This window comes from Prinia subflava, chromosome 15 (assembly GCF_021018805.1).
Source record: "Prinia subflava isolate CZ2003 ecotype Zambia chromosome 15, Cam_Psub_1.2, whole genome shotgun sequence".
NCBI lineage: Eukaryota > Metazoa > Chordata > Aves > Passeriformes > Cisticolidae > Prinia > Prinia subflava.
This window is the reverse complement of record NC_086261.1, coordinates 13,647,703-13,675,275: the sequence shown is the minus strand read 5'-3', so window position 1 is coordinate 13,675,275 and position 27,573 is coordinate 13,647,703. Positions and strand designations below refer to the sequence as shown.

Genomic DNA, 27,573 nt, shown 5'->3' with positions numbered 1-27,573 from the left:
GCTCTGGCTGTTGTTAGAGTGGTGGGAAAGCTGTGGCAGAGTGTGCCTGGGCAGGCTGCAGGCAGGGAGAAGGGCCAGGGCAGGAGGCCCTGGCTGTGTGGGTGTCCCTTGGGCTGGCACTGCCCACTGCTCTGCCCTGGCACTGCTGCTGAGCCGCAGAATCTGCCCCAGGGGCTGTGCTCTGGGAATCCGGCTTGTTAGTCCCTCTGTTCTTCCAGCACAAGGCTGTAAAACATGGCAGGTCATAACGGGCAGCTTTTTATTGCTTAAGTCCTTAGGTGCCAGAGGGGAGATTTCTTTTATATATATAAAAATAGCACTGGAATGCATTTATTAGGAATTGACTGTATTTATTTTGAACCACAATATTTGAACATCCAGATTCACAGACAAAACTCCAAGAAAGTACAATGTCTGCCATACTCTGAGCTCGGTTCTGTGATCACTTATCCTTGCCTGTATTGCCACCCATTGTGAATAATTTCACTGACTTCAATAAAACAACATGCAGTAGCCAACTTTTAACTCAGTACCATTTGCAGCTTTCTAAATTACTCCAGTACGAAGTTTAGCTCTAAAGAACAAACACATTGCTCCCAAAAAGAATAAACTCAAAATGAAAGTTGAGCAATGTACTGAAATTAATTTATTTCAACATTAAAATCAAGACTGATTACTATTAACTCATTAATCAAAACATCTTTCAGCTAGAAAAACTTGTTGCCAACTGTTATTGTTATTAGTTTAACATAAGTGTGACCACTGAATATCAGTTGATATTAGGAAATTGCATAGTTCATGCAAAGTCAAAATACTTTTTTTTTTTTATAAAACAGCTAATGTCTGTATAAGTTTGTGGAATGAGTTGATTGTTATTGTTCCCATTACATTATGGAAATACTGGTCATGGTTTTGTAGTAAAGATTCAGCTGAGGTTTATCCCAAAAGCAGGAATTCATTCCTTGACATTTAAATTGTCAATCAGACACAGGTCTGTAACACCTTGTTACTGAATGAAATTCTGGCTTTTGCGAATCCAGGATGAATTGTTGTATTAATACCATGTGTCCAAAGAATTTAAAAAATATTGAATGATTAATTAAAATTTAAATTCTTTAAGCAAATGCAGAATTGGCAACACTTTGAGAGCATATTTAAGACATTGTTATGCTAGCACACTAGTGTGTCACTGCTTAAGATTTGCATGTTAATAACTTCAGACAAGTAAATGTCACTCATACAGAAATCCTGTGCATGGGAATGGCATGAGTAGGAGAAACAAGATTTTTTGGTTTATAGACAGAACATGTTGTGATCAAAAGGATTTTGAGAAAATGAACAACTTTATGTACCTTGGCCAATGCAGAGGCGTACAGCGAGTGTGGGCTAGTCCCTGAGTAGGCTGTATAAATAAACTGGCCCTCTCTCATTCCTGACCTGTATTCTCCTTTTTTCCCATGTTTTCCGTGCTGGATTGAAGAAGCAATATAGTGATGCATGGGGAGCTTACTGACTATGCAAAATTCTAACACAAGTGATAGCCTGCCCCTACCATTTTAGATAAAAATTGACTACTTCTGGTTAATTAGCTGTTTGTTTTTATTTTCTGCAAAGGTATTTCATATTAGATGTTGGTGTCAGTGGAAGAGTGCTTTTCAGAGCTGAGGGCAGCCCTCAGACTGTTTCTACCTCTGTAATCCCTCTCCAGACACAGAAGGTTGGCAGCCACCTGGGAGTGCTCCTGCCCCATTGATCACCAAGGTGCGAGAGACACTGCAAGGGATGGGGTAAAACAAAGGATCTCTGCAACTGCATTTACACCCCATCTTGCTTTATGTAGTGCAGTTTGTCAATATGCAGAACAGAGGGTCCAGCTTGTCTTTGCTGCCAACAAAAGGTCTAAAATTAGGACTGGTTTTCACATTTTACTTTTGATTCTTCTCTGCTCAGACTGAGAACTGTTTCTATAAGCTCTCCCTTCTTGTTCCTGAGACTCTCCAGCCAGTGATACAAGGATGCAGTCAAATGTGCATGGATATAGCAGAATTTAACCACAGCAGAGAGACACTGAATGAAATGAGCATTTTGAAAGGGCTGATATGTCTCTGGGCAGCCTGAGTTCATTACAGTTATGTAAGTTTCCTTAAGAACATAATTGAAGTTGGAATTATATTCCCCAAGTATACTGCAATATCTGACTTGGACCTGCAGCAAGCAGAGCTTAGCTTCACTTGCTATTTCTGTCCCTTTGCTGCCATGAATTTGGCATGGCATCCCAGGGGGTATGATCAAGACAAGCAGTGACAAAAGCCTGATCAGCCCAAATGCTGAGGCAGGTTCTGACCACAGTATTTTGTAAACATCTTCTGCGGATACTACACAGTGCTATTAGTGGCAACACAAAGGATTCCTCACTTGAGGAGTGAAATCAGGCATGTTGTGTGGGATTTGAGAGAGCAGAGTTACAGGAATCCATGGGGAAGAGCACCCTGAAATGAGGGAATTGAACTGGTGCTCTGACATGTAGCCATGGAAGTAGCTCAGGAGCATTGCTGAATCAGATGTCTGTTTATTTGTGATCACCACCACCAACTATGAATAGATGTATACATAATGGAAAGAAACTTTCATGGAATACATTCAATTCACAGTGATTAAGCAGAAATAATTTCATTTTCAAGGCTGGATATTTAGGAAGGGATATATTTCCAACCATTTCTTTGTTGTGAGAGAGAACCCACACATCAGAACTCTGATGTGGATCTGGCCTTCCTTGGGGAATTCAGACCTAGGACTAGCTCTGAGACCAGTTTCTAATTTTAATTACTGCTACCACATTAAAAATTGCTCCCACGATGCAGATGAAATCCACCTATGTAAATCAGCAGCAGCAGGACTCTTTAAAGCTTATACAGACATAGGCTTTGTGCTGACCTCTGCACAGCAGCAGCCTCTTGCTGGGCCATCTCCACAGGAATGAAATGTATCCCGAAAGCACAGCGGAAGAGATTCAGATTAGTATTCTACATAAGGCTTTTAATATTGGGTAGCATAAAGGTCAAGTAAATAGTCTAAAAATAACTAAGCATTAATGTTGTGAAGACCCTGTGCAGAAGTTACCCTTTGTCTCTTTGGTGCTGATCTTACAACAAACAGTTTTTACCTTTTGTGATCGTATTGTGAGTTACTAAACCGACTCACTGAGGAGTTGATTTCTTACTGATCAATAGTGGCTCCATAAAATTTAGTAAAGTTATTTTAAACTGTTTCAATTGGCATTTAGCCAATTTTGATATAGTTTTAAATCTTTAGGCAGGCCATTCTTAAGAAGTGAGTGGTGCTCTTGCACATTAGTCCAGCACTGAACCCATTAACTAGCTCTGCATGCAGTCTTGTATCAATATCTTAACTATTTTTAGTTAATTAGGCAACATAATTAAGATCATATGAGTTGAATTAACAGGTCAGTGCATCATCTCACTACAATTGCATCTAGGAGATAACCTGATCTAAAAGTCGTGTGAAAAGGGCATTTTAGCCTTACCATACTCAAGATACCGATTTTGATTGCGATCAGCCCCATGTTTCATGGAAGCCTTCAATTTTGAACTTCTGTACAGAGTTTCTGCTTTGAAAGGTGAATTTCTAATTGAGACATACAGGTTTCATACAGTGGTCCAAACAACTATTTGCATAAAAACTGCACAACAAAATGACAGAGAAAATTCTTCACTTCTTATGCCATATTGGTCAATTCATATTTAGCATGTGCGTCATTTTCTTCTCCTGACTGAGGATCTGAGTGATGAATTTCGATAAAAATAATATAGATCATTGCTCCAAGTACACCTCCCAGCATAGGTGCAACTATAGGAACCCACCACCAGTTATTACCAGCCCTGTAAAAGACAAAAAGAACAAGAATTAGAGTTACTTGTTGCTCTCGTGAGTGTTTCAGTGTATTAGTCACTGAACAGATCCAGTGGTGTGCCACTTGCTCTAGTGGAGACCTTTCTATTTTGTCTCACATTTCTGTAAATGGGTGACACCCCCGTCTGCCCTACCCAGGCTAGTTCTGATTGAAATGCTAAATAACAAGCACCAAACATGTTGCTCTGTGTGCTGTCCTTGCATGTTAGAAAATAAGGCCTTTTTACTGCGTGTCTATTTGGGGACAGAGAATGATTTCTCCCTTGTGAAAAACGTATTTCACTGACTTGCAGTGAAATGAACAGGGACATATTTATTGCCCAGCAATCTTGACTGTGCTGTCCCCAGATGCTTGTGAATAGATTTTCAGGATGGTACAAAAGTGGCTTATTCATCTGCGTGGAAACTGGCAAGTTCACACCTGCAATAGTACATATAATCTTCCTCTTGACAAATGTAATAAGTTAAACTGAAGTTTGACTATGTTTACCTTAAGAAATGTAATAAGATACAGTGACTGTAAAGTTGATTATCCTTGACTATCCTTGTCAACCTATAACAAGTGGTCAAGACTCAGATTTCACGATGTAGTATCTTATCTCTATATTTAAAATGTGGTGTCTTTCAGCAAGAGTCAAATAAATGGTTAGAAGTTTTATACATTTAAATCTTAAACTTAGAATTTTTGTATTCACTAAGGAAGTCCAGAATGCTGATTCCACTGAAATGTTTACATCTGCACAATTACTAGGATTTAATTTTAAATATCTGGATTTACAGGTGTATTTAAAGTAAGAAGTCCACCACTGAACTGTATAAAACAATAAATAACAACCTCTTTAGGCAGGAATATTGGGCTGGTAGAATTGCTCTCCTTTTCCTAAAGGTCCACATTCAGACAGTAAGAACTGAGTATCCATCTCAGAGCACAGAATCTCTTAAGTGTACTGGTGCATTAAGGTGTTTTGATTTGATAATATGCTGTATTAATTGAATACGTGAGTCTCCAGTAAAAATCCACCTACCTCGATTTCATGCATATTGAAAATGGAGAATCTTTTTTCTCACAGAAATATAAAGGGACAAATTAATCTATGAGAGGGAGCTGCAAGGAAACTTCTAAACTTTCAGGATAATTATTCAGCACTCTGTTGCTTAGATTTATGCAGAAGTGAACTTGTGTTTGTTACAATGCAAGAATAGAACTGGGAGAACTTCAGTGCCCTGTTGATTGTACTATTACTGCTTGTTCAGAAATGCCTTGGATGTGTGTTTTACCTTTGGAATTATTTCTATTTTGCCCTGAGGATATAAAATACCTTCTGATGTTGTTTTACTGAACTTATAAATCTGTTTGTTTTTGACTCATGGATGGTTGTTGAGCACTTGGATTTCTGGAACAAGCATGGACTAAGGTTTGTTGAATTTATCAGAACAAAAGCTGTATCAAGTACCTGCATGTGTTCTTCTGTGTGATGTGTTTATACACGGGTGTGTAACGAAGGTGTTCCTTGGCAGGGCTCTCTCAGCTTGTTCCTGTGCCAGCTCCTGCACGACCTTCTCCAAACCACGGCCTGTGTTTGCAGCAGCTGCTCTCAGCCGTGCACTGGATGTGCTGAGATGCTGAGTGTAAAGCCTTTGTAGAGGGTGCTGCCGAAACTGCCACGGGGTCAGGACCCAGCCGAGTAGGGGTTTCCCGTCCCTCAGCGCTCTGTCCCTGGCACAGGAGCTGCTGTGACCAGCAGGGATCACCAAGGCCGTACCGCAGTGCGCGGCCCCGGGGAGCTGCAGCCGCGCCAGTGCGGGGAGCGGGCAGCACGGCCTGGCCAGCGGAACTGCGCGAGCTGCGGAACTCCGGGAAACTCCAGCGTCTGAGCTTCAGGGGCTGGGAGCTTGGGCCATTTAAACTTGCAGAGACACCTTTCACTAGCCAGCTCTGAGGGCGATACCGCTGTTCCTAATCCGGGCTGCAGGGCAGCCCTCCGGGAAGAATGCTAAATACTTCTGAGGCCGCTTTGCCATCCAAATGCCGGTGCAGACGAGAGCTGCGCCTCCTGACCTTTCCCGAAGCGCGGTTTAGTTTCGAGCTGCCGCCTTGTCCCGGTGCCGGCTGCCACGAGGTGTCAGCGTTACCGCGCCGAGCGGCGGGAGCCGCGCAGAGCCGGGCTGGGGATACCTCATTCCGGGGTACCTTCAAATGCTGCCACGAAATACTGCTCTGAAAGCCCTACCTCTCTCCTACTGCTGTTTCATGATTTTGCTTGTCAAAATCCAGTCTGGTGTTTGGACTCGATGGTCTGCCCGTTTTCTAACTACAGGCAATAGTTCGGTCCCCAAGCTTTTCTTAAGCTTATCAGAATATTAAGCATGTGCTTAAAAAAGACTCCTGGTTTTCTGATGGGAGCCTTTAACCAAAACAAACCATTTGCAGGGGCTACGGAAACCACACCATAGCTTGCATCTTCTGTCTTGGTTTTGGGGAAAATGCACCTTCAGGTGTCTTTGTGCAAAATGTAGTAACAGCCACATTTAGAAAACCCCTGCTCAAATGTATTCCTATCACCTGGACAATTCCAGGGTCCAGCAGGAGGGCACCCCTGCCTGAGAACATGATAAAACCAGCACTTACTATACCTGCAAGCACAAAGAAAGGCAGAGGGGATTTCTCTGCTGTGAGGTAATTATCTCAACGTTTAGAGCATTTGTTTGGGAACAGTGTAGAAAGCCTTGCTCTTAAGTATCTGATCTATTCGAAAGTGAGCTTTTCCCAGTGGTCCCCCTGCTGTTCTGTCGGCAACACTTGAACGTTCAGTGACATGGACTCAATTGTCCTGGGAGATGCTTCCATCCTCCTCCCGAAGAACGTTCACTGTCTTCTGAGTATTTCCTGCTTCTCTGTACATCACTGCCCTCATGTCTCTGTGGAGGTTTCATGCTCTGGCCCCAGTTCCTGGATGTGCCTTTTTTAGAGAGCTTAAGCACCTGTCTCAAGGTTGTGAATGCCATTTAAATGAAGATATCCAAGGTTTATTTGTCAGCTGTTGCTGAACCACTTTAAGTTGCTCAGGCATAGCAGAGCATCAGGCAATTTAGGATCCTAACTACAATCATTCAGGCTTTTCCTGTGGCTCTTCCAACTACCTAACAAGACTCACGTTCTTCCTAAGTCTCACCTGGATCTGTGCAGTAAATAAATAAGACCATATTCCTGTTGTATCATTCCCTTGGCCTTGTTTATAGCTGTAGCCTTTTAACTGAAGGCAGAGGGGGAAGACTTCTTCCTCAATTTTTCACCTTCCTTATGTTGTAAATTTATTCTGGCAAGGCTCAGAGATCTCATATCTTATTTTTTCTGTTCATGAAATTTTAAAATTTCTTAACAAGGTCTTTACAGTGGGACTGCATTCTCTCTCTTACATAAAAACTTAAACTACACCGGGAAAGAGTCCACATTGGTATAGATGTAGAGTTTTCTTGTAGTTTTTTAATGTAAATGAGTATGACCATACTTTTAGAGAGACGGGGAATTCACAGGTATTCTGTGACTAGATCACAGTACAGTTGGGCTTCCAAACTTTCAGTAATGTAATAGCCAACTTGATAATACATTACCCATTATAGAATGACACCATGGCTAATAGCACAGTCAACTTGTAATTACACAGTTGTGAGAGGAGAATCCTGAGTGTGGGGTGTCACTCTGTGTGTCCTTGTTTTTTAAAAAAGTCCCACAGTGCAGTGATAAGAGCTACTGGGGAGGAAAAGTTTGGGGGTAACTGCACTGAGTTAATTGGAGGTAGTGAGCTGATCTCCCACCAGCAGCTCACCAGAGCTGGGCCACGTCCAGCCTTGGCTCTGGCCTATGCTGTGCCTGTTTCAGCTATGCCATGCCTGGCTTTTTTGTATGACAAAAGCTTTGCTACTGCTTTCCTCAAATAAGGTACATGATTTGTGTAAATAGAAATCATACTGAATAAATAGAGATTATTTGTGCTTCTTTCATTTCTTGCTAAAATAAAATCTCTACTGATCAGAGGTCTCCAGTGGCCTACGGTACAACTGGGGATTCCTATTTGTAAATAACTGGGAAAACAAACAATACAAAAATAAACCAAAAGATCTGCTTCCTGATGACAGATTGCTCTTACTTAGATACCCCAGAGTGCCTCTTACCCTGGATACATGTAAGATGTGGATTTGATGTGTAACTAATTAGCTGTGCAGTGGCCAGCCAAGAGCGTGTGCGTGTGCACACAGGGATTTGAGAGGGCTCTGAAATGTGGGAAAATGAAGGGAGCTTTTTCAATGACTCCTTTGCTCCCAGCCAGGAAGGCAGGCTTTTAGATTGTTGTATATTTCTGCAGTAACTCAGAAATAATCATAGGCTAAATCAATCTGCTATGTCTCTGTTTTTTACAGCACCCAATAAATATTTCCACCTAATTCTCTCCTGATTTTTTTTCTGAAAGCTGCAGGACACAAGAAGAAAGCACTCATATTTTCAGTGACCTCTAAGAAGCTCTAATATTTTGGGAAAGGTCTTGTTGAAACAATGATTGATATTAGAGCTTATGCATGTTTGATTTGCCCTAGGAGCAGGAAATCCTTTTTAAAGCCCAGTTCCTAGAGGATATCTGGCTTAAAGTGCATGAATAGCTGCTTCTGGTATGCAAAGAATTACCTGCATGTATATAAGGTATGACTTGGTACCATGTTGAATCAGGATCTTACTTTCCTAGAAACAATTTTAGCCAGGGGCATTTGACTCCATCTCCAGGCATACTTACGTGAATACTTCCATCCCCCATCCTGCGATGGCTGTGAAGAGCCTTGGCCCAAGATCCCTGGCTGGGTTCATGGCACAGCCACTGTTCATTCCCAAGGAGCAAGTAAGAACGATTATGAGCAGTCCTACTGCAATTGGCTCCAGGCCCTTGGGGACGCTGTTATTTTTGGTGTCAAAAATAGCAAATATAGCCAGAAGAAGAACAGCTGTTGACATCACCTGGCCAAGGCAAAGAAAAGAATATTGAATAAATATGTGTAGATTCTTTTGAATAATGAAAAGAGGGGCTATGGCAGCTCTGTGGATTGGGGTGGCTTAGAGCTGGTATTTAGTTTTATCCCACTATACAGAATAGCAAAATTTGGAACTCACTGCCTTTCTACTTCACAATAATAAGAAGTTTTGGTATCTGTACTGAAAGACAAAGACAAGACATGTGCTGAGGACATTTGGGGGAAAAAAAAAAAAAAAGGTCTGCAGCAACCAGGTGGGCAAAGAGGAGGATTTAAAAGGCATCTCCTGTATGAGGTCTAATGTGTTGTTTCCACTTTTTTTTCTTCAATTTTACACTTTTATTCCCTCAATTTTTGCTAGTCCTGCTGCTACAGCAATGCAATCAGTTCCATTGATATAGAAGTGTTTGATGTGACTGTACTTTATGCTAATAAAGTAGACTAGATATGCATCTCTTTATCCAGGTATTGCATAATATCAGAAAAAAAATGAAAAGTGAAATCTGCAAAGTCAAAACTGAGCAGCTAAAATTAGGAAGTACCCAAATTACGGTTGCACGTATAACTGTACCATGAACTCTGTACTGCATATGCTAATTGAGCTGATGAAGAAAATTTTCTTGGAATTACTCCAATGCAAGTACAGCTCTGCTTAAATCAAATGCTTTGTCAATGTTGATTTTGCTAATAATTAACTTGATGGGAAAACAGACAAAAACTTCACCAATGTCAAAATGTTCAATTTCTATAGGGATTTGAAGAAGCTCAAGTTTGAGGGGTTTAAAAATTATTTCTTTTTTGTTTGCTCTTAAGTTTGTTTTGAAACATGCATGGGTAAAAAATATCCCGGGGAAAAATCTGTTGACTGATCCCAAGATCAGAACTGTCTTACTTAAAAAACTTCAAAATAACATTTCAATTTTTTTGAAGCCAAATTGCACAATCATTACGTAATGAATTTCTGTGTTGAGGCCATCCCTTGTTTTTCATACCCTACTTATGTAGCATTTATTTCATGTATTCCTGAAGAAGTTTATTAAGAGTATAAAAAGTATATGAAACTTCTTTTTTTTTGCTGTTGCATAAGTGTAATCAAAGGACACAGAGAAATGAAATTGAGGATTTTTCAGATTCAGTCATTTGAAAAATAAATACCACAAATTTGTCTGCAAAGTGAAGGTTAGAGAGGAGGCTTGTGGAAGCAGAAAACGCAGTTGTTCAGTGTATATTAACCTGTCTGCTTAAGCATTATTTAAGGAATAATAAGTCCACAAAGTAGGCTGGATTTTGATGTAAATGGACATGGCTCTGCTGAGATTTATGAAGAAACATTGATTTATGCTGAGCAAAACCTCTTACATATATTGCTTTAAAGACGTTTTGAGTGCAACAATTAAGATGATGTATGAGAAAAGAAAAACTTGATATTATTGTGCTAGTAAAATATTATTAAAATGTAACCCCCTGCAAACAGCATTGCCATCTCATTGTATTGTACAAGCGGACATCTGGACAAAATGGTGAGATTGGGTACACTTTTTAGGTCTACATGTTTTTTTACTGCTTGGCTTTAAAGTTTTTTTATGTTTCTTTTGTTGAATTAAGACAGCAAGTGAACTTACCTGATCTGCAAATCCATTTACAAGGGACAGATAGGGAGCTGGGTATGTTGCAAAGATTTGTGCTGTCGCGTTAGGTCCTGTGACTTCAAGTTTTCCATCGCTGTATTCCATAAAGGCATCTGTAGAAAAAAGCCAGTAACTGTGTGCATTTGTCCATAAACTCTTCTAGGTTTTCTAGGACTAGAATATTTGTGATAGGTCTGTGCACTTCACATTCTCAACTGAAACTCATTTCTAAGCTCCCTTCCAACACAAACCATTTGGTGATTCTCTGATTTTTTTTCTGGGAGAACCATTACTGGGTTTGAGGTGATGTAGTCCTCATCCTTTCCTGTCCCATCGCTCCTCCTGTGCCTTGAGGTACTCGTTTTATGTACCACAGCTTTCCCAATGGGGCTGGTTTTCCCCTGCTCATAGCTCCAAAATCAGAGCCAAGGAGCATTTTCTGATTCTGAATACAGATGTGTTACTCTGCAAGAGGTGCTACATTTGTCACGATGACCCAAGAAATGCACAGCATCCTGATTGTGCAGTTGTGGATTCCCAGCCACCAGGAATTACTGCTATTCTATTTGACAATTGTGCAGCTTTAGAAATAAAAGATGTTAAGATGGGGTACTCAAATTGTCACAGACAGACACGAGTAACAAACTCTCCTCCATTATTTTATTGGTGGATCTGGTGATGAGATGACACTTCCGAATAAAGAAATAGCTCCCCATGTCCCATGGGAGTCATGGTGAGGCGATAAGCTCCTCCTGAAGCTAGCAGACAAATCTATTTCTCCTTGTTTCTATTTTTTTCTAGCTTTGCTTAAAGCTACAGCATGAGTGCAGAGAATTGTAGTTGTTTACTTTGATCAGGATCTCATTTGAAGTGTCAGATAATTCTGTAGCATTTAACTGTTACAAGAGGGGAAAAAAAGAAGGGGTGATCTCCATGTTGGTTTTTCTATCTGACTTTTCAGTGGACCTCAAAGAGTACATGACAGGTCCTGCAAGTTACAGGAAGTGAAGACTACAGAAGAGGTTTGGAAATTAATTAAAGCAAGAGGAGGACTTGAGCAGATATGAGAAAATCCTGCACTCCTGAATATGAGGAAGATGTCCCTAACCTTGACCTAAGCTTCCTACTTTGGCTCCCGACCCTACTGCTGCCCTCGTGGCAGAATGCAGTGACTCCCATGTCAACCCCATGTTACATATTGACACACTGCTGCATCCCAGCTACAGCCCTAATTCTTGCTGTCAGACTTGAGGAGGACTAAATTCAGGTAGAAATCCTGGTCCAGAATTCCAGTTCCCAAATTCTAACACTAACTAAAAAAAGTAAACAACTCTTCCCTCCCCTCTGCCTCCTCTCCCCCCCGCCTCCCTCCCCCCCAAAAAAACAACCCTAAACAAACACAAAAATGCACCAAGCCCAAACCAGTTACCATGGTTCCTAAAGATTTTCTTCTTTGGGATTACTGTGGGTACTGAGCACTGAGCTGACATACAAGGGGCATTTCAATTTTTGTTCTTCCTCTGCTGCACCTAGACCCAGCACGGTGTGCAGATTTAATGCCCACAGGAGGGAGATGTTGGGGGAGATGGGCTGGGCCAGCAGAAGCAGAGTTTTGGAGCAGGAGGTTGAAGCGACTGATCCGACTGAATATATTCAGTCACTGTTTTTTCTTTTTGTGGCATGCTGTGTAAAAAATCCCGTGCCTCAAGGACAGGGGTAATTTTTTTCTTTTTCTCTGTCGAATGTGTGACCCCTTTATCACTGTACCTGGAGTTCATTGTCTTGGAGAGTCACCTCTCAAGGGTGGTCTGAGCTTTGGTCAGGAGGGACTTGATCTCATATCCTGTACCCTCAATGAACGACGTTGGTGATTCTTGCCTACAGGCACTTGTAGCAGGTCTTTAATGTTTCTAATTTGCTTGGAAGATGGATAGCCCTATATCCTGGCTATTAAGTAATTTAAAATCCTTACTGAGAAATACATGATCTCAGAGTATCTGATTTCCCATGAATAATTTTTCTAAATATCAGGACATTTCCTGGAGTATTAAGTGTTCCAGTAAATTTGTAGGGTACCTGAAATGTTCAAGCCATTGTTTTTCTCTTCAAACTCTTTATGCTCCTTCCTTTCTTCATTTATAGCTTTAGCTTCATTCCTGCCATTAGCCCTGTGTGAACAAGAGTCCTATGCCTGCCTGACATTCATTGAAAAATTGGGGCCTTAGAGACTGCCTGACCTCCAGTTTGTCCTGTGAACATGTCTAAGGTGTACTCACTGTAATAAATCCCAAAGACAGCCGCTGCTCCAACGAATGCTCCCAGGAGTTGTGCTAATATGTAAATTGGTAATTTGGTCCATTTTAATCTTCCAGTCACGCACATGGCTAATGAAACAGCTGGGTTTATGTGACCACCTGAAAAATAAATCACAAATTAAGTCATGTGGATGACTCAGATACATGAGAATAGGTGAAGGATTTGTAAAAATGTGGGCACTTTTGAACACCAGAGCAGTACATGCTTTTCTAGATGTTATTTTGCACTTAAATGCTGACTGCAATTAAACTGAAACAAGCTGGATGAAATCAGAGGAGGGAGGGTGAAAGCCACTAAGATCCATCTTTACTCTCGATGCTTGTGGACTGTGCTCTTTATCAAACTGCTGTCCTGCAGAATGTAACTTAGAGACAACTTTTCTAGAAAAATACTTAATCTTCCCCATTGATTGTGTTGGGAGGGTCCCTTATTCTGCACATATTCTCTCTCCTCAAGGCCTTTGGCTTTTTATTTTTAGGAGAGAACTGGGGCAGAAGAACATTCCTTTAGTCTCCTAAGCACATATTATGATTAAGGACTGTTACTGGCTTGAGCATTTATATTTAGACAGTTCTGCAGTGCCTAGGATTTAAGTTATGTTTGTGTCCCTGTCTTCAGCCTGGGGTCACTTAGGAAATCAGTTTTCATGGAGACAAAATCAAATGTTAGGGCTGTCCAGTTTCATGTTGGCTATTGGTGAGCTATGCCTAGATGGGATCTGGGGGCACCAGTGCACAGTCCTTCTCCATGTTTTTATCTAGTTCTTGTGCTTCCCAGAAAGGTCCATGATAAGGAAACTGATAAAGTAGCTGTGCTGAAACAAAGTTCAGCTTCCTGTGAAACTTCCTTCCTTTTTATTCAGGAGTAGCTACACCTGCACTCATGCATGAAAAAATGTCAGTAACATTGGAATTCTTCACAACAATTTTAGTTTCTAAAGTACATTTATTATATCTTATGGTCTCTTCCTTCAACATCTTTTGTCAACAAAAAAGGTGCTGCATGCTCTTGGAAAATTTCTTTGTTTACAGATACGTGGTTGCCACTTAAGAAATATAAATTGCCAAATAAACGAACCTGTACTTCTTTGTAATAAATACTGAATAATAAAACCCCCAAATTTTGCATGGACATAGGATCCTTTGCCTATCTTCCAGATAAGGTCTCATTTCAGTCTGTATGAATATCAGAAAAAATGGCCTTAGTCTTTGGTAAAATAACTGAAAGAGCACGTCCCTTATCTGTCAAAGGTTAGTGATGGAGAAAGGGCCTCTATGTACAGTCTCTGTGTTTGTTTGCACTTCAGGTCAGTGAGTCATTATCTTATGAAATCCAGGCACCTTTGATACATAATGAACTGACAAACACAGATAACAAACTGGATAAACCCTTCTTTGTATCATTTCCAAAATGCTGACCTAGTAGCACCAGTCTTGAATTAAAAACTGAATTCCTCACTGTGTTTCAAATTCTTCAGCACAGAGCCAATAGATAGATGGCACCTAATTTAACAGCCCTTCATATGAATTTTGATTAATTGGTGTCTTGTCTTTTTTCCTTACTCTGGCTGGAATTAATAATTTTCCTTTCTTTCAACACCTGATTTTGTCCCCCACCTGCATGTAATACAGCATGACTATGATGGCCAGGACAAGTCATAATAATATTACAGAAGGCTGATTAACATCAAATATGGAAAGGAAAAGTCTAATTGAAGGCTCTCATGCTGACATAGGGGAGTTAAAACATTCTTGGTTCTTGTGCCACTGGTTAAAAAAAAAAAAGTTCACTTTGGAGAGTGTGTTCCTCATTCTTTCATAGTTGCAACGATCACAGTCATGGTTTTGAAATGCTAAGCTGGATAAAATAGTGGGAAATTATCTAGATATTGAGGAAAACTAGATGGAGGAAAATTAAAAAGGGGAATTTTCCTAAATAAAAAAAAGCTCAAATTCACCAAGCATACAGGAGATATTTTTTGTTACCATTAATTTAGAATTACATAAAGAACTGATGAAAAATATTTTAGCAGTACTTAAACATGAGACTGTGGCCCAAGAACCACAGAAATTGCTAACGAATTCTATATAGGAACTTGTATTCTGAAGTGTCCACTAGTAATCATCTGTTGGGTAATAACAGCCTGTTGAAATATCTGTTCTTATTTTTTCACAGAGAAAATGCACTGCATGCAGAATCCTTTGTCATGGGAAAAACACAGGAAGCACGATACTGCAACATCTGCAACTGCTCTGCCCTGCTGGGATTGAACTCTAATTTTCTACATAATGATGGAGATGAATATCCCTTAAAGGTGCAAATGTAGGACAGGTCTTCACAGGTTTGTTTTCAGGATACTGTATTAGAACAGTTTAGCTGCCTACATGTAAACCAAGAGCTGTAGTTAAAAGCTGTTCAGATAATAGGAATGTGCTGCTGAATTAATTTTGGGATATTAAGGAACAGTTCTGGTCTGTGTCAATGACAGGGACAAGACTGCCTGTTTTGTAGAACCTGGAGCACTTTCTAATGTGAAACTTTCTAATGGAAACCTTCTGCATGTGCCTCTGTAAAAGAATTTGTAAAGACAAGAGAAATGGCCACAGTAATTTCTGCTACAGCAACTATTTCTAATGCCTTAATTATACCTAAAGAAATTTGTTCAGACCAACTTAACCCTCTTTATGAAGGGTAAGGAACGCCTCTATGAGACCTGTAGTACAAGAGCACCATTTGCTTTAAAGGCCAATATAAACGCTGCATACAACACAAAGTATTGTGTATTTTCCTGCACAGCATTGTTGTTACAATCCATCATTTTCTATTTTAAAGGAAGACATTAAATGTTAAAAGCAGTTATGCTAATGTTTCCCATCTTAGTTTGGCCAAATTGGAGGGTGGAACTAGGAGACAAGGCAGTGTCTAGTGTGGCACTTGTGGACACTGGTTAGTTAGCCCAGGTAACAGCCCCAGGACTAAAGAGAGATTCCTGACCAATGTGCTGAGGAAGAGTTACAGCAGAAATAAAGGGGAAAGGGCAGTACCGACTGTCATTGAATGTATCTCTGGGACTGGATCTTTCTGCTGGTTTTGCTTTCTGTGGTCTGCTGCTTCTGTGAATAATCAGACAGGAGCAGACTTGCAATTGCCTGTCATAGGACATGAAGAAATAAATTGCGCTCTGTAAGGTGAATCCTGTTCATTATACCCATTACCCGTTAGTGAGTCATTCTGCTTTCTGTGTAGCTGGCCACCTTTTCATCTGGTGACTGCTGGATTGCTCTTCATGGTTATTGCTTTGAACGCAGTGCCTGTTCTGCCCTAGATCATCTCTATTGACAGAATTTTCAAAGCAATACCAAGCAGATTTCTGGTTTGCACTGAACACTTTCCATAAAAGCCAGAGTTCTGCCAAGGTTTCTTCACACTGTAGTCAAGATCAGAATTTGGTGGGACATTTTGTCAAACACAAAGAACAGAAGGAAATAAGAACACACACGATTACTAGCAGAACTCCGGTGCGGACTCTACTGTAATGATGTGTATTGTTGCTAAATTTGTGATTGTTTATATCATGAAGTGGGAGCCCTTTTTAACAAGGGAGCCCTAGCACTGCAGCAATAAATGCTATACAAGAAGAAAGGTCACTCACCAGAGACGCCCCCAGACACGTAGACTGCTATGGTGACTGCCATGGCAAAGCCCACTGACACCGTCATGGGCCCTCCATGCTCTCCACGGCTGAGCACAGCCTGGGCCACACAGCCACAGCCAAGGGCCTGCGATTGAAAGAGAGGGGTGAAATCACCAGGGTGTCTGTCCAATGTTACTGGTTGTGACTTCTGCTGTCCCGGTATAGTTGAATACTGAAACCGTGCTAGAATTTGTCATGTAAGCCATTGTTGCCTTTGCTGCAATGCACATTTGCTTTTTGTTTTCCTCGTCTGTGTCATGAGGAAGAATGTCTGCTAATGAGGAACTCTCTCCACACAGAAAACAGTTGTCAGGCACAATGATGGGATGCAGATCAGAACTTGGAACCAGAACAAGATCACACAGCCTCTACAACAAAACTCTGCATCTGAAAGTGAAATTAGTTCTGCGTGGTAAGTTTGTAGTTCCAGACTGATGTTATAAGCAATGAAAAATTTACTGTAAAAGTTATGAAAGATAGTTCAAAAAGCTTTTAATGTTTAGTGCTGGAACTCTGGACTGAGACAACTTTCTGGCATTTACAGTGTGTGTTATTGTTATGCTGACTTTATGTCACATACTGCTCTAGCAAAATATTTCACTGGCTCTGCAGCTTGAACAATTAACTGAATTGGAAATATCTAAATAATTCACATTGAAGAATTCTAAATGGATTTAAACTAGTTTTGGATTTTTGTTGGTTCCCCTCAGAATAAAGTTCAGTTACACATTTAAATATTTGCTTAAGATGATGTTTATTCAGTTTTAAAGCCTCTGCTTACCTTCAAGCATACGTTTAGATCCTATTAAAGTGATAGGAAAGGTATTCAAAGGGACAAAAATCTTTTAGGTTGAGATAGACTAGCTGATCCATTTCTGAGTCTTTGAAAAGCTGCTTTTTAAATATATGCCTATGTGCTCTGCTGAACAAGGAACCAATACTCTATGGAAGCTCTCAAATAACTTCTATAGTCTGAAAACTTCTGCTTTTCTGCAGCTGTAAGTGATCATACCATTTCTGGGATGTGACTAGATTTATCTTGAGCAACCTTTATTGTTTATTTTCAGTTGCAAGGCAGTTGAGTTCAGAAATTTCAAAGTAATGGGAAAATCTCTCTTGCCTTAGAAATAGACTGTACCAAAATGATTTGGTGATTGAGGTTTAACAAGGAAGTCCTGCTAGAATAGATGCAATTTAAACAGGCAAAATCATACTTCTGTTTCCATTATTTCCCCAAGGGTTTTAGCTAATACCAAAATGTGACAGAAAAGCTCTCAATAAAATTAAACTCTTAACCAGCTTTTTAATGCAGATGGCTTTTTTTAAGTGCTCCGAGACTGTGTCAAATGCCCAGGTGCAGCTCTTGCCTTGAGGTCAGAATCATGTAAGCAAACAAAACACTGGCTGGTGCCAGAGTGTTGCAGCTCTGGTTACGTAAGGGCAGGGTGGTGTTAGATAGCTGCAGTTTATTGGACTGTAATTAAAAGCTCCAGGACACAGTGCAGGCTGCAGTCAGCTGCTGTGCCACGGCCGACACACGCGTTAGCCGTGCTGTCACCCAGCACTGCACGTGGTAAGCACAAATGCACGTGCAGGTAGCAAACCAAAGTAAAACAAAGTGGAGTGGTTCATAGCTGAAATTATGTCCTTTTTTTAAACTTCATATGAGACAATCTGTAATGCGTTTATATGATTAATATGGAAAGAATGGGTATGCTGGAATTCAGAAGAATCTAGAGGAGGTGGAATTAGAATACTGTAGTCATCACTTTCCAGATTTCTCAAAGGGAGTATTCCAGGAACAGCACTGAGCAAGATTTTGTGGAAGATATGTCTCAGATGAGGAGCAAGCTCAGCAGGCTGCTCTGGGTCCCTGCACACGCTGGGGTGCAGGTTGAATTCAGACACCCAGCTCAATCTACAAGTATAGTGTGTGCTTGTGTTCTGAAATGGCACAGGCAAAGTTTGGCAGATTCAAAGAAAAGGCCATTCTTTTGAAAACATTACCTTTCTGTAAGGATGATGAAAAAAGAGAATGGGGTAGAGGAAATGGCTATAGAAAAGGACAGGAGATAGCAACATCTGTGTATACCATCTACAAATTCACAAGAAAAGCGAAGGAAATAGTGGAGGGAAGCTGTGGCCTCCCTTCCTTTATCACCAGGACTGAGTCATGCAGACACAGCCGTGTAGTTCTCTTGCACTGTAGCTCCTGCTTTGCACGTCTTAGGGAAACACACAACTGCAGATGCTCCATTTCTGTGCTAAGCAGCCTCTCCTACAGAGAAGGAGCCACGTGAGCCAGCTGGAGCACAGCTGCACTCGGTGCCCCTGCCATGTACAAGGACTAAACACTGCTGCAGGCACAGTCAGTGTGTGCCCATCCAGGATGGGAAACTGGGAACTGAGCCGGCAGGTCTGAGCTGTGGCACTGTAATACTTTCTCCATTTGCTGACCTTTTAAGAAGAAGAGAGAAAAGTTGCCTCATACCTACTGTAGGTAGCTTGGTGCAACTGGAAACTATCACCTAATCGTGTAATTACATGAACAGCAATTTAATACCTTGTAAGCCTTTGCTTGACTGTGTTAAGACCAAATAGATAATTGAGTTGTAATTAAATATTCTAAGATTTTAGGCCAAGCTCAACCATCAGTTGCACCCACAAAACTCATTGATTGAAGTACATGGAATTAATGGGAGTTTAATTTACAGTAGAATATAGCCAGATCTCTTTATCTTATCTTGTCTATCTTACATTGTCAGGTTTTCCTCTTAGCAGTTGTCTATAGCTTGATCTGCTTAAAATTACTGGAGTGCTTTCAGCACTGACTCTTTTTTTGTTTATAAAGTCGTTAGATTACTCTCCTAAAGAACATGCTTGGGTGTGGAATAGCTGTCTGAACCTTCTCTGCCAAAAAATGTGATTCATGGCCCATTAGATCCTCCTCTTTGTCTTGGATAACAAGGCTTACGTTAGGAAAGGAAAACACCTGGCCTTCAATGAGTGTAAGGTCCTGTTACTGCCTGGAACTTGCAGGACTTTCTGTATCCCACTCAGAGAGACTAAGATTATTTTACCTCCATCTTACTATTTTCAGGATTTTTCAAAGTGGTTGTAGTAGCATTTTTCAGTGTAAATAGGATTTCTGCAAGATCTGAAACCACAATTTTAGGCAATCTATTTTTCTACATGGCCAGTAAAGTTCTGGACATCTTAAAGAATGATGGTATAAAAAAGCCCCCTTCTTAGCACACAGTCCTGGAAGTGGTGTGCATTTATAGCCAAACCCTCTGACTGTCACAGTTAAGAGGCAGCCAAGCTTTGTAGCAGTGTGGAGGCAGTGGCTGGGCCGTGCTGGGCTCTGTGCATCCCCAGCTCCAGCTGTGGTGACACACCTGCAGTGAGTTCCATGGGTGTCCCTGCAGGCAGGGTGGCCTCGGTGGCTGCACAGCTGATGACACTGTGCATGAGGACAGGAACTCAATGTCTTATAAGGAAAACAGTCAGCAGGTGCAAAAAAAAAAAAATTAGTATTTAATCATAAACTGCTCACTTTCAAATCATGAAATGCCAGAAAAACAGTGGCTGCATTTGCCCTTCCTTGCAGGTAGGGATCTGTGCCCATGAAAACTTTTCAGCATTCTTCATGGGGTACTGTAATCTTGTGCAGTTCCCCTACCTAACATTAGTATTTCCAAATAGGATTAGCTACTTACAAAAAGAGTAAATAAACTTTTCAATTTGAGGCATCCTAAATTGGTGGTGTCTTCCTAAGGGAGTGTGTTTTAGAACTCACTTTCTTTTCCACCCCCTTCATTTACAAAGCAAGTCTGCAAGTCTGCCTAAGAATTTACCTACTGAATTTTATAATAAGATCTTTATAATAAGATGTTTTATATTAGAAACTCTTTCCAGACAGAGATGTATTTTTACTGTATATTACACAGGATCTTTATTCAGACAAGGTTCCTAAGCACTCTTTCAACAGGGACAGTAATACTAAAAGCAACAAAAACAGAGACAAGTTAGATCTTCTAAAATTCAGGGCATTAGCTCTGCAAGAAATCAAGTTACAGGAAAACCCTCTCAGGCAAGACCAGTCTTCATCCAATTTAATGTTCAATATTTGCTATATTTTGTTAAATTAGAGAGTACTTAAGCTTTTAAAGGTGATATAAAAATACAGCTTACCAGTCAAATAATTTCTAAATACTTTAAAAGCACACAGCTCTTATTTTATCATTAATGAAGTGTTTTGGTGGGGGGGGAAGGATTTCTGTACATTATTATTTAATCAAGCTTAGAGCAACAAAAAGTCACTATATCTGTTCTCCTGATGGTCTTCTGGGAAACAACCAATATCCTCTTGGGTTCAGATGGATTTAAATTTTTTTTCAGACTTGCTATCTGTAAAAAACTCCAAACTCTTATCATTTAGTTAATTAAATAGTGTAGACATAAGCCTTAAAATTACTGCGATTTTGAAACCATTTTCTAGTGACAGAAAGCATTACTACTTGGAGACATGATGGTAAATTTAATAAAACTTTGGATGATTTGTGTATATAAAGCTTTTAAAACATATAAATATCAGGTTCAAATTGCTTTGTGGGAAAAAATAGTGAAAATATTGAGGGACAGGCTATGCTATGTTATATAAACTGATGCTTTTAAATTTTATTATTGCTTTTAAATATGCAATAGGAGACAAATAAAAGTTTGAAATCACCTAGAGAGAATGCAAAAGTCTGCATTTTCTCATATTTTATTATGATTAATATTGCATGCTTCATCCTGAAATGCTAAATGCTTTTCTTTCCTGAATTACAGAGGGCAACTGGTTTGAGTCAGTCTCTTCAGTGAAGACTGTTTTTATTTTCTTACTAGCTTTTAGAAATTCAAGGAAGGAAATGAAATGTGATATTCAGACACAAACTTGCAGGAGTGAAACATTGCCTGTTGTATCAGGGCTAAAAGAAAAGGCCATGCAGAGGAACAAGATCTTACCTAGCATCCTTGCAGAGAAAAATAATCTATTCAGGTGCTGCTTCCCTCCCACTTCACTCATTTGTTCCTGAGCTATGAAGCTTTGCTTCCTACCCCAACTGAAAAGCTTTAAATCTTTCCAAACTCCTAAAATATGTTTAGTTTCTGCACCAACTCTCAGGAAAGCATTGAGAAAATGTGCAGGACTGGGCACTGCAGACTCCTAGAAAGGTTTTCTGTCCTCTCCTTGGAGCAGAGGGGTGCATGTACCTTTTCTTTTACTCGTTCCTTTGGATGCAGAAATGGGGACTGGATCTTTGCTCTGCCCCCACAGTTAAGAGGAACATGGTTAGGAGTAATTAAAGCCTAAGGTGCTTGCTGTTAAAAAAAAAAGAAAGCTGAATGTTTTTAATAGTATAGAAACCTGTGAAGAATGGGTTAGAGGAACTGAGTCAAGTTTGCCTTTAACCCGGACCATGGATTGGAGAGCTCCCTAGAATTCACTTTCAACCAGAATGCTTTATTGAACTGTTGAGTTCACAAAGATATAAACTCACTCCATAGCACAAACTACATTTGCTGTCTTTTATTCTGTTCTCCAACTGTTTATGACAGCTTTAAAAAGTTATTACTTTTATTACCTTTCTTTTATTTGGTGAAATTTTTGAAAAAACACCTTGTAAAGTTGTGTCTGTAAAAAATAATTCAAGTTTTGCACTCACAGTTGAATGTTGAAAAGATGCAAGTCTTGTGTAAGTCTCAGGCAGAGGTGCCTATGCTTCAGTTCTACAGATGTAAACTTCTGGGGAAAAGGGTATCCACAGAAAAAGGTTTTGGGAAGTTAAGTTCAACTTACTGAAACCTCTTGGTTAAACAATGAGTGCTGAGTTATGTGCTGGGGCTGATGTTGCAAAAATGAGAATTTTCTTCAAAGCTTTCATGTAACACAACATCTGAGTCACCTAAAAGTTTGAAATGTCATATACTGGCAAACCTAAGTTTGGGTGGAAAATAAAAGATACCCATGATTTTTCAGAATTACTTGCTGCCATAAATATTTGGAGTAAAAGGAACAATTAGCTAACCTTCCTTTCAAATTTTTCACACTGCTAAATATACAGCTAAATTAAAGAATTACTTCCTAAACAGAAGGGCTGTCTAGAAAAAAAAAACACATTCTGATAATAAGATTATAGAAACGACACCAGAATGCAAGAACACCTCCTTAACCTCAGTACAATTAAGGGTCTTTGTTACCACTTTGTCTTCTGTTTGAAATGCTGATGTAATACCGTTTCAAAAAGAAGAAGAGTTTGTATATCTTCACCAGAATAATTAGCAAAGTTTAATGCCATCAAAATATATGCAACTATGTGACATTAGATTAATGAGCGGCATCTATTATTTATTGGTTGTGCTATATTATTGCTGATGTATGGATCTCTGACATGAGAGCTGTTTTTCCAAGTGCAAACACAGCTAAGGCTCATGGTATTTGTAGCATTATGTAATATTTTAAAAGCTGAATGACAGATCAAAATACCAATAATAAATAAATTTTAATACCCTCTTATTTTAATGCCCTCTTTGACAAACTTAAGTTCACTAAGAGCTAATTACACAAGATTCTGTACTCCAGGAAATTCATTGCTGATGGCAAACAAGGCAGCTGTTAGGTGCTGATGTTTAGCTTTTACCTTAGACAAGTTTTTACCAAGAAAAACTTCTTGTAATTTCATCCTATATAAAAAAAAGTCTCCCTTTCAGAAAAATTTAGAACTTGGAATTTATCTGTGTTTAAAATTTCTAAGTTGTGGTTGTGTATTAAATGTTAAACCATTATTTAAGGAGCAAAGGATCAAAAGCTGTTTGCTTTCATGTAATAACATCATGTCATGAGAATTCCAATGCATGTTTAGAATAAGGGATATATGTTACCCTGCACTGTAGTAATTAACATGCACTGGAATGTAGGGCCACAAAAAGTAGATACAGAGAAGTTGTTAAAATTTTAATCTAATGGACTGAGCAAATCCATGTCATGCCAACTTAAAGATTTTTCTGATGAGACCAAACTCTGCAACAGAGCAGGAGTGATAACTTGCATAATGAAGTGGTCAGAATATGGAGACAAGACTAAAATGTTTTGATGATAAATAGGCTTCCTCAGTAGCTGGACTGTTCAGGGCTGTGTACTCAGTTCATGCTTGTGCCCTGAATCCTTTAAGCACAACAAACATTTGCTTCAATTGGAGTTGCAACAGGCTCCCCACCTCCATGTGGAGACCAGGCTTATAGGAATATGTACATAGTAATATATATATATATATGTATGTCTTAGGAGCATATATACTCCCCACTTGTATTTATATGCTAAATGGAAGCCTGTGTTTTGTCTCAGCAAGGAAGTGTATGCTGCTCTGGCCTCGGGAGATCCTGGCTCCTGTGCAGCTCCTTTCTGGGAAACTCTGTTCAGTAAGATGCTCTTGAGAGTGAAAATGAAATACAAACTGTGTTAGGTGAGCAGTAGCTGTTAAAGGAAGCCACATGGCCTATTTGGCATCTCTTTTTGGAATTGTTTCAATTCAGATATACTTAATGGCATAAGTCAGAGTAAATCCCATTTTGGTTGAGAGCAATGCAGTCAAGTTCCAAAGAGGAAATATGGAGAGAAGCATGATTAAAAGCAGAGGCAGTTGGATAGATGAGTTCCAGCCAGACTCACTAAAAAGCCACATAAACCACCTATCTGATGGAGCATGGCTTCCTGATTCTTTTGTGCTGGCACACAGGTGTCCCCCAGATAAACTCACTGAAATCCCAAGAGGAAATGTACTGAATCAGGAAACATGGAGAACAAAAAGCTCCCCAGAGAGCTCTTCCTCAAGAGAGACCTTGGGGACAGTCCTGTCTGCAGAAGGCTGAGGCTGGGAATGTGTGTTTTGTTCTGGCTTTCAGCCACCATGGGAAGGTTCTCCCACCCCAGGATGCTTCCAGGCTCCTGGAGTTTTGTGTTTCTTACTGAAATCGGGTGCTTTGCTAAGCAGGGAGCGTGGCTCACATGGGCTGTGCCTGAATTACCAAGCTGTATAATGTAAGCACCTGAGAACCTGACTGTGGATCTCTCTCAGGAGGGATTACTGATCTGGAGCATCTCCAGTCTGATCCACTGGACTGAGCGTCCATTAATGGTCAGCACATTTGCTGTGATTCTGGAGCTCACCTTCTACTTTATTTTCATCTGGAAAGAATTTTGTCTACGTGCTCTGAGGCCACGCTGCAAGGCAAACTGCAGCATGTTAAGTAGGGCTGGCCAGGAGATATTATCCAGAGTGTGTGCCCAGGGCCTTTCTCAAGGTTTGTTGTGTCAGTTCTGCCCAATATTGTAGGCCACATCCTTCACACACTGAGGTGAAGGCTGGATTTTTGCCTGATGAGTGATTTAACTTTCTAGATTTCCTGTTTGGAAAATAAGGTTGCAAGACTGAGAGATATTAAAGATGATAATTTAGGCTTCTATTAGTATGTGGCCTGTGATGTTATTCTCCAGAAAAATTAGAAGTAGGTGATTTGGAGGGACAGAATTTCAACCGGTTAACTCCCAGTGGTGGGTCCCAGATCTAGGTGGGGTCAGTTAGCACTGGCTTCCAGACAGAGCCTGTGGGTAACAGGAATGCTGTCTTAGCCTTGCTCCCTGGCACAGGTGCTCTCCACAGTCTCTAAACCCCATCATAGCAACCAGAAATGGCTTTCAGCAAAGACATGAATCAGCTGTGCTGTAGGCTGTGAACTCTCCTCTTGATTTGTAACAGCTTTACCACGTAGTTCTTAACTATCCTATTACTATAACTGCTTTTGCATACATACTGTCTGTTTCTCAAGGATTTCTGTCCTCTGACTTACCAGGGTGCCCCTTTCATTGGCTCAAATTTAAATTAAGGGCTCAATATTTATCTGTACTTTAAGTGCTTGCTAGCTGACAAAGCTTAAAAGCAACGGCAATAAATAGAATCACAGAATCACTGAACAAACTAGATTGGAAAAGACCTTTGAGATCATCAAGTCCAACCTATCACCTAACAACACCTCAACAACTAAACCATGGCACTGAGTGCCATGTCCAATCTTTTTTAAAATAGCTACAGGGACCTCCTTGGGCAGGTGAGTCCAGTGCCCAATCACTCTTCAAGTGAAGAGTTTTTTTCCTGATGTGTAACCTACACTTCCCCTGCGCAGCTTAAGATAACAGCAGTTTCTTCCAGTAAACACTTGGCACTGCTGCTAACTTGTGCAGTCTAAACACAAGTTGAGGTATCCAAGCGCTGAGAAAGCTGCAGTTTAATCCAGGTGAGGCTTTTCCTGTTTTAAACCAAGGCTGAAACTAGAAAGGGTAAGAGAAATGAGAAATTCAGATCATCAACAATTTTTTAGCTTAGTTTTCTACTACACTCATTTCGTAAATATACTAGAAAATGGGATCTGGGTTTGCATTTCCTTTCTAGCCTTGTGCAGCAGGACATTAAATATGAGCATTTGCAGTCTAATCTGCACTTTAATATGTTTTCTTCTCTTGCTTAATTTTATTAATGGAAAGAGGAGGAGGATCTTGTGGTGAGGACAGAGTACTGGAAGTCAGGTGATGTGGGTTATATTCAGAGTTCTGCCACAGGCTTCCTGTGCAGGCTGCTGTAATCAGGTTTGCTAATATACCAAATGAAGGTAATGACATTTCCCCTCCTTACCAGGGTGTTGTGACACTTAATTCATTAATGTTTGTAAAGTGCTCTGTGCTCCTTGCTTCTAAATGTGCTTCTTACTGTAATAATGTCTTATGGATGGTATTAAATTTGAGAATAATGTTATTTTAGTGCCGGCACATTTCAGTTGGCTGAAGTGTAGTAAAGACCATAATTTCCAGTGTTTTATGAGCTACTGGAATTGTTAGATGACTTACTTGAAATTTAGCTAATATAGTTATAGTTATAAAACCTATGTCAGTACTAAGCCTGCTGCTTTTTTTTTTTCCTTTTTCACTATGATGAAATATTTAGCAATAACCAAGACTGCATTGTCCAGACTAAAAGGAGAAAGAAAGAAAGAGTTTGGCATAAATAGTCTAGCTGCTTGACTTCTAGCTCTGCTACACAGCCTGCTCTCTCCCCTGGTGAGTCACAGTCCCAGTGCAAAATGCACAGAAAAAGAAATTAGGGAAAAATAAATAAAATCTGTGGTTATAAAAATGGGAAATTTAGGTATTTGTCTAAGTAGTAGCAGTACTATAGGACCAAGCAATATCTGTATAATTTGTGTTGTACAGTTAAAAACAAAACAAAACAAAAGTTAACTTACAAAGTCTCCAAATGTTTGGCAATGCAACTCCCAATAAATTCACTACAAATCACAAAGCTAAATTCCTATATTGCACAGAAAACAACAATAAAATTTTCTAAACATGCAGTACAATATGTTTGTTAATGTAAACAGAATTTGTGCATTAAGTGAACTGCTGCATTTTTAAAAAACAGGAGAGTATTAACAATATTCATTGTGCATATCTGGATTGCTCAGAATGTGCTCCTTCTCTGAAATTCCACTCCTAAATGAAATCTAATGCCAATCAGACAGTTGTAAAATACATAAAACGATCTGGTTTTTATAGGCAGTGATAATTACACGGCGTGAAGAAAGGAATTACAAACTTACCGTCACAAGAGCAATTCATTCAAGCTGTGCATGGTCAGGCTTTACCCTCGCTGCTGGCACAGTATGAGAAAAACGTACATGTCCCCTTACAAGCCCTGTCCAACATTAGATTAGTGAAGGAAGAAAAGCAGCTGACACTTACTATCAGTATAAAAGTTCCCAGGAACTCTGAGAGGGCTTCTTTAACCAGGCTGTTCTTCAAGGCAAATTTCTCCTTTAAACTCCTTTTGCTTTTCCGGCTCATTTTGGCTTCCTCTATTGCTCTGGTGCCCTAGTTACAAATACACACAAAAT

The 27,573-nt window shown here is 40.0% G+C and overlaps 1 protein-coding gene across 2 annotated transcripts; it reads right to left on the bottom strand.

Annotated features, from left to right (window-relative positions):
• Positions 1-329: 329 nt before the first annotated feature.
• AQP9 (aquaporin 9) lies at positions 330-27,573 on the bottom strand. 2 transcript variants are annotated; one of them, XM_063412211.1, is made up of 6 exons: positions 27,422-27,573; positions 16,546-16,672; positions 12,854-12,991; positions 10,572-10,690; positions 8,718-8,935; positions 330-3,899 (listed from the first exon to the last, which is right to left on the bottom strand). In XM_063412211.1, exons 1-6 carry the CDS (start codon positions 27,521-27,523, stop codon positions 3,737-3,739), a joined length of 867 nt encoding a protein of 288 aa, XP_063268281.1. In that variant the 5' UTR covers positions 27,524-27,573; the 3' UTR covers positions 330-3,736. The 2 variants fall into 2 exon arrangements, with proteins under 2 accessions (XP_063268281.1, XP_063268282.1); XM_063412212.1 differs by lacking the exon at positions 27,422-27,573 and adding an exon at positions 27,280-27,415.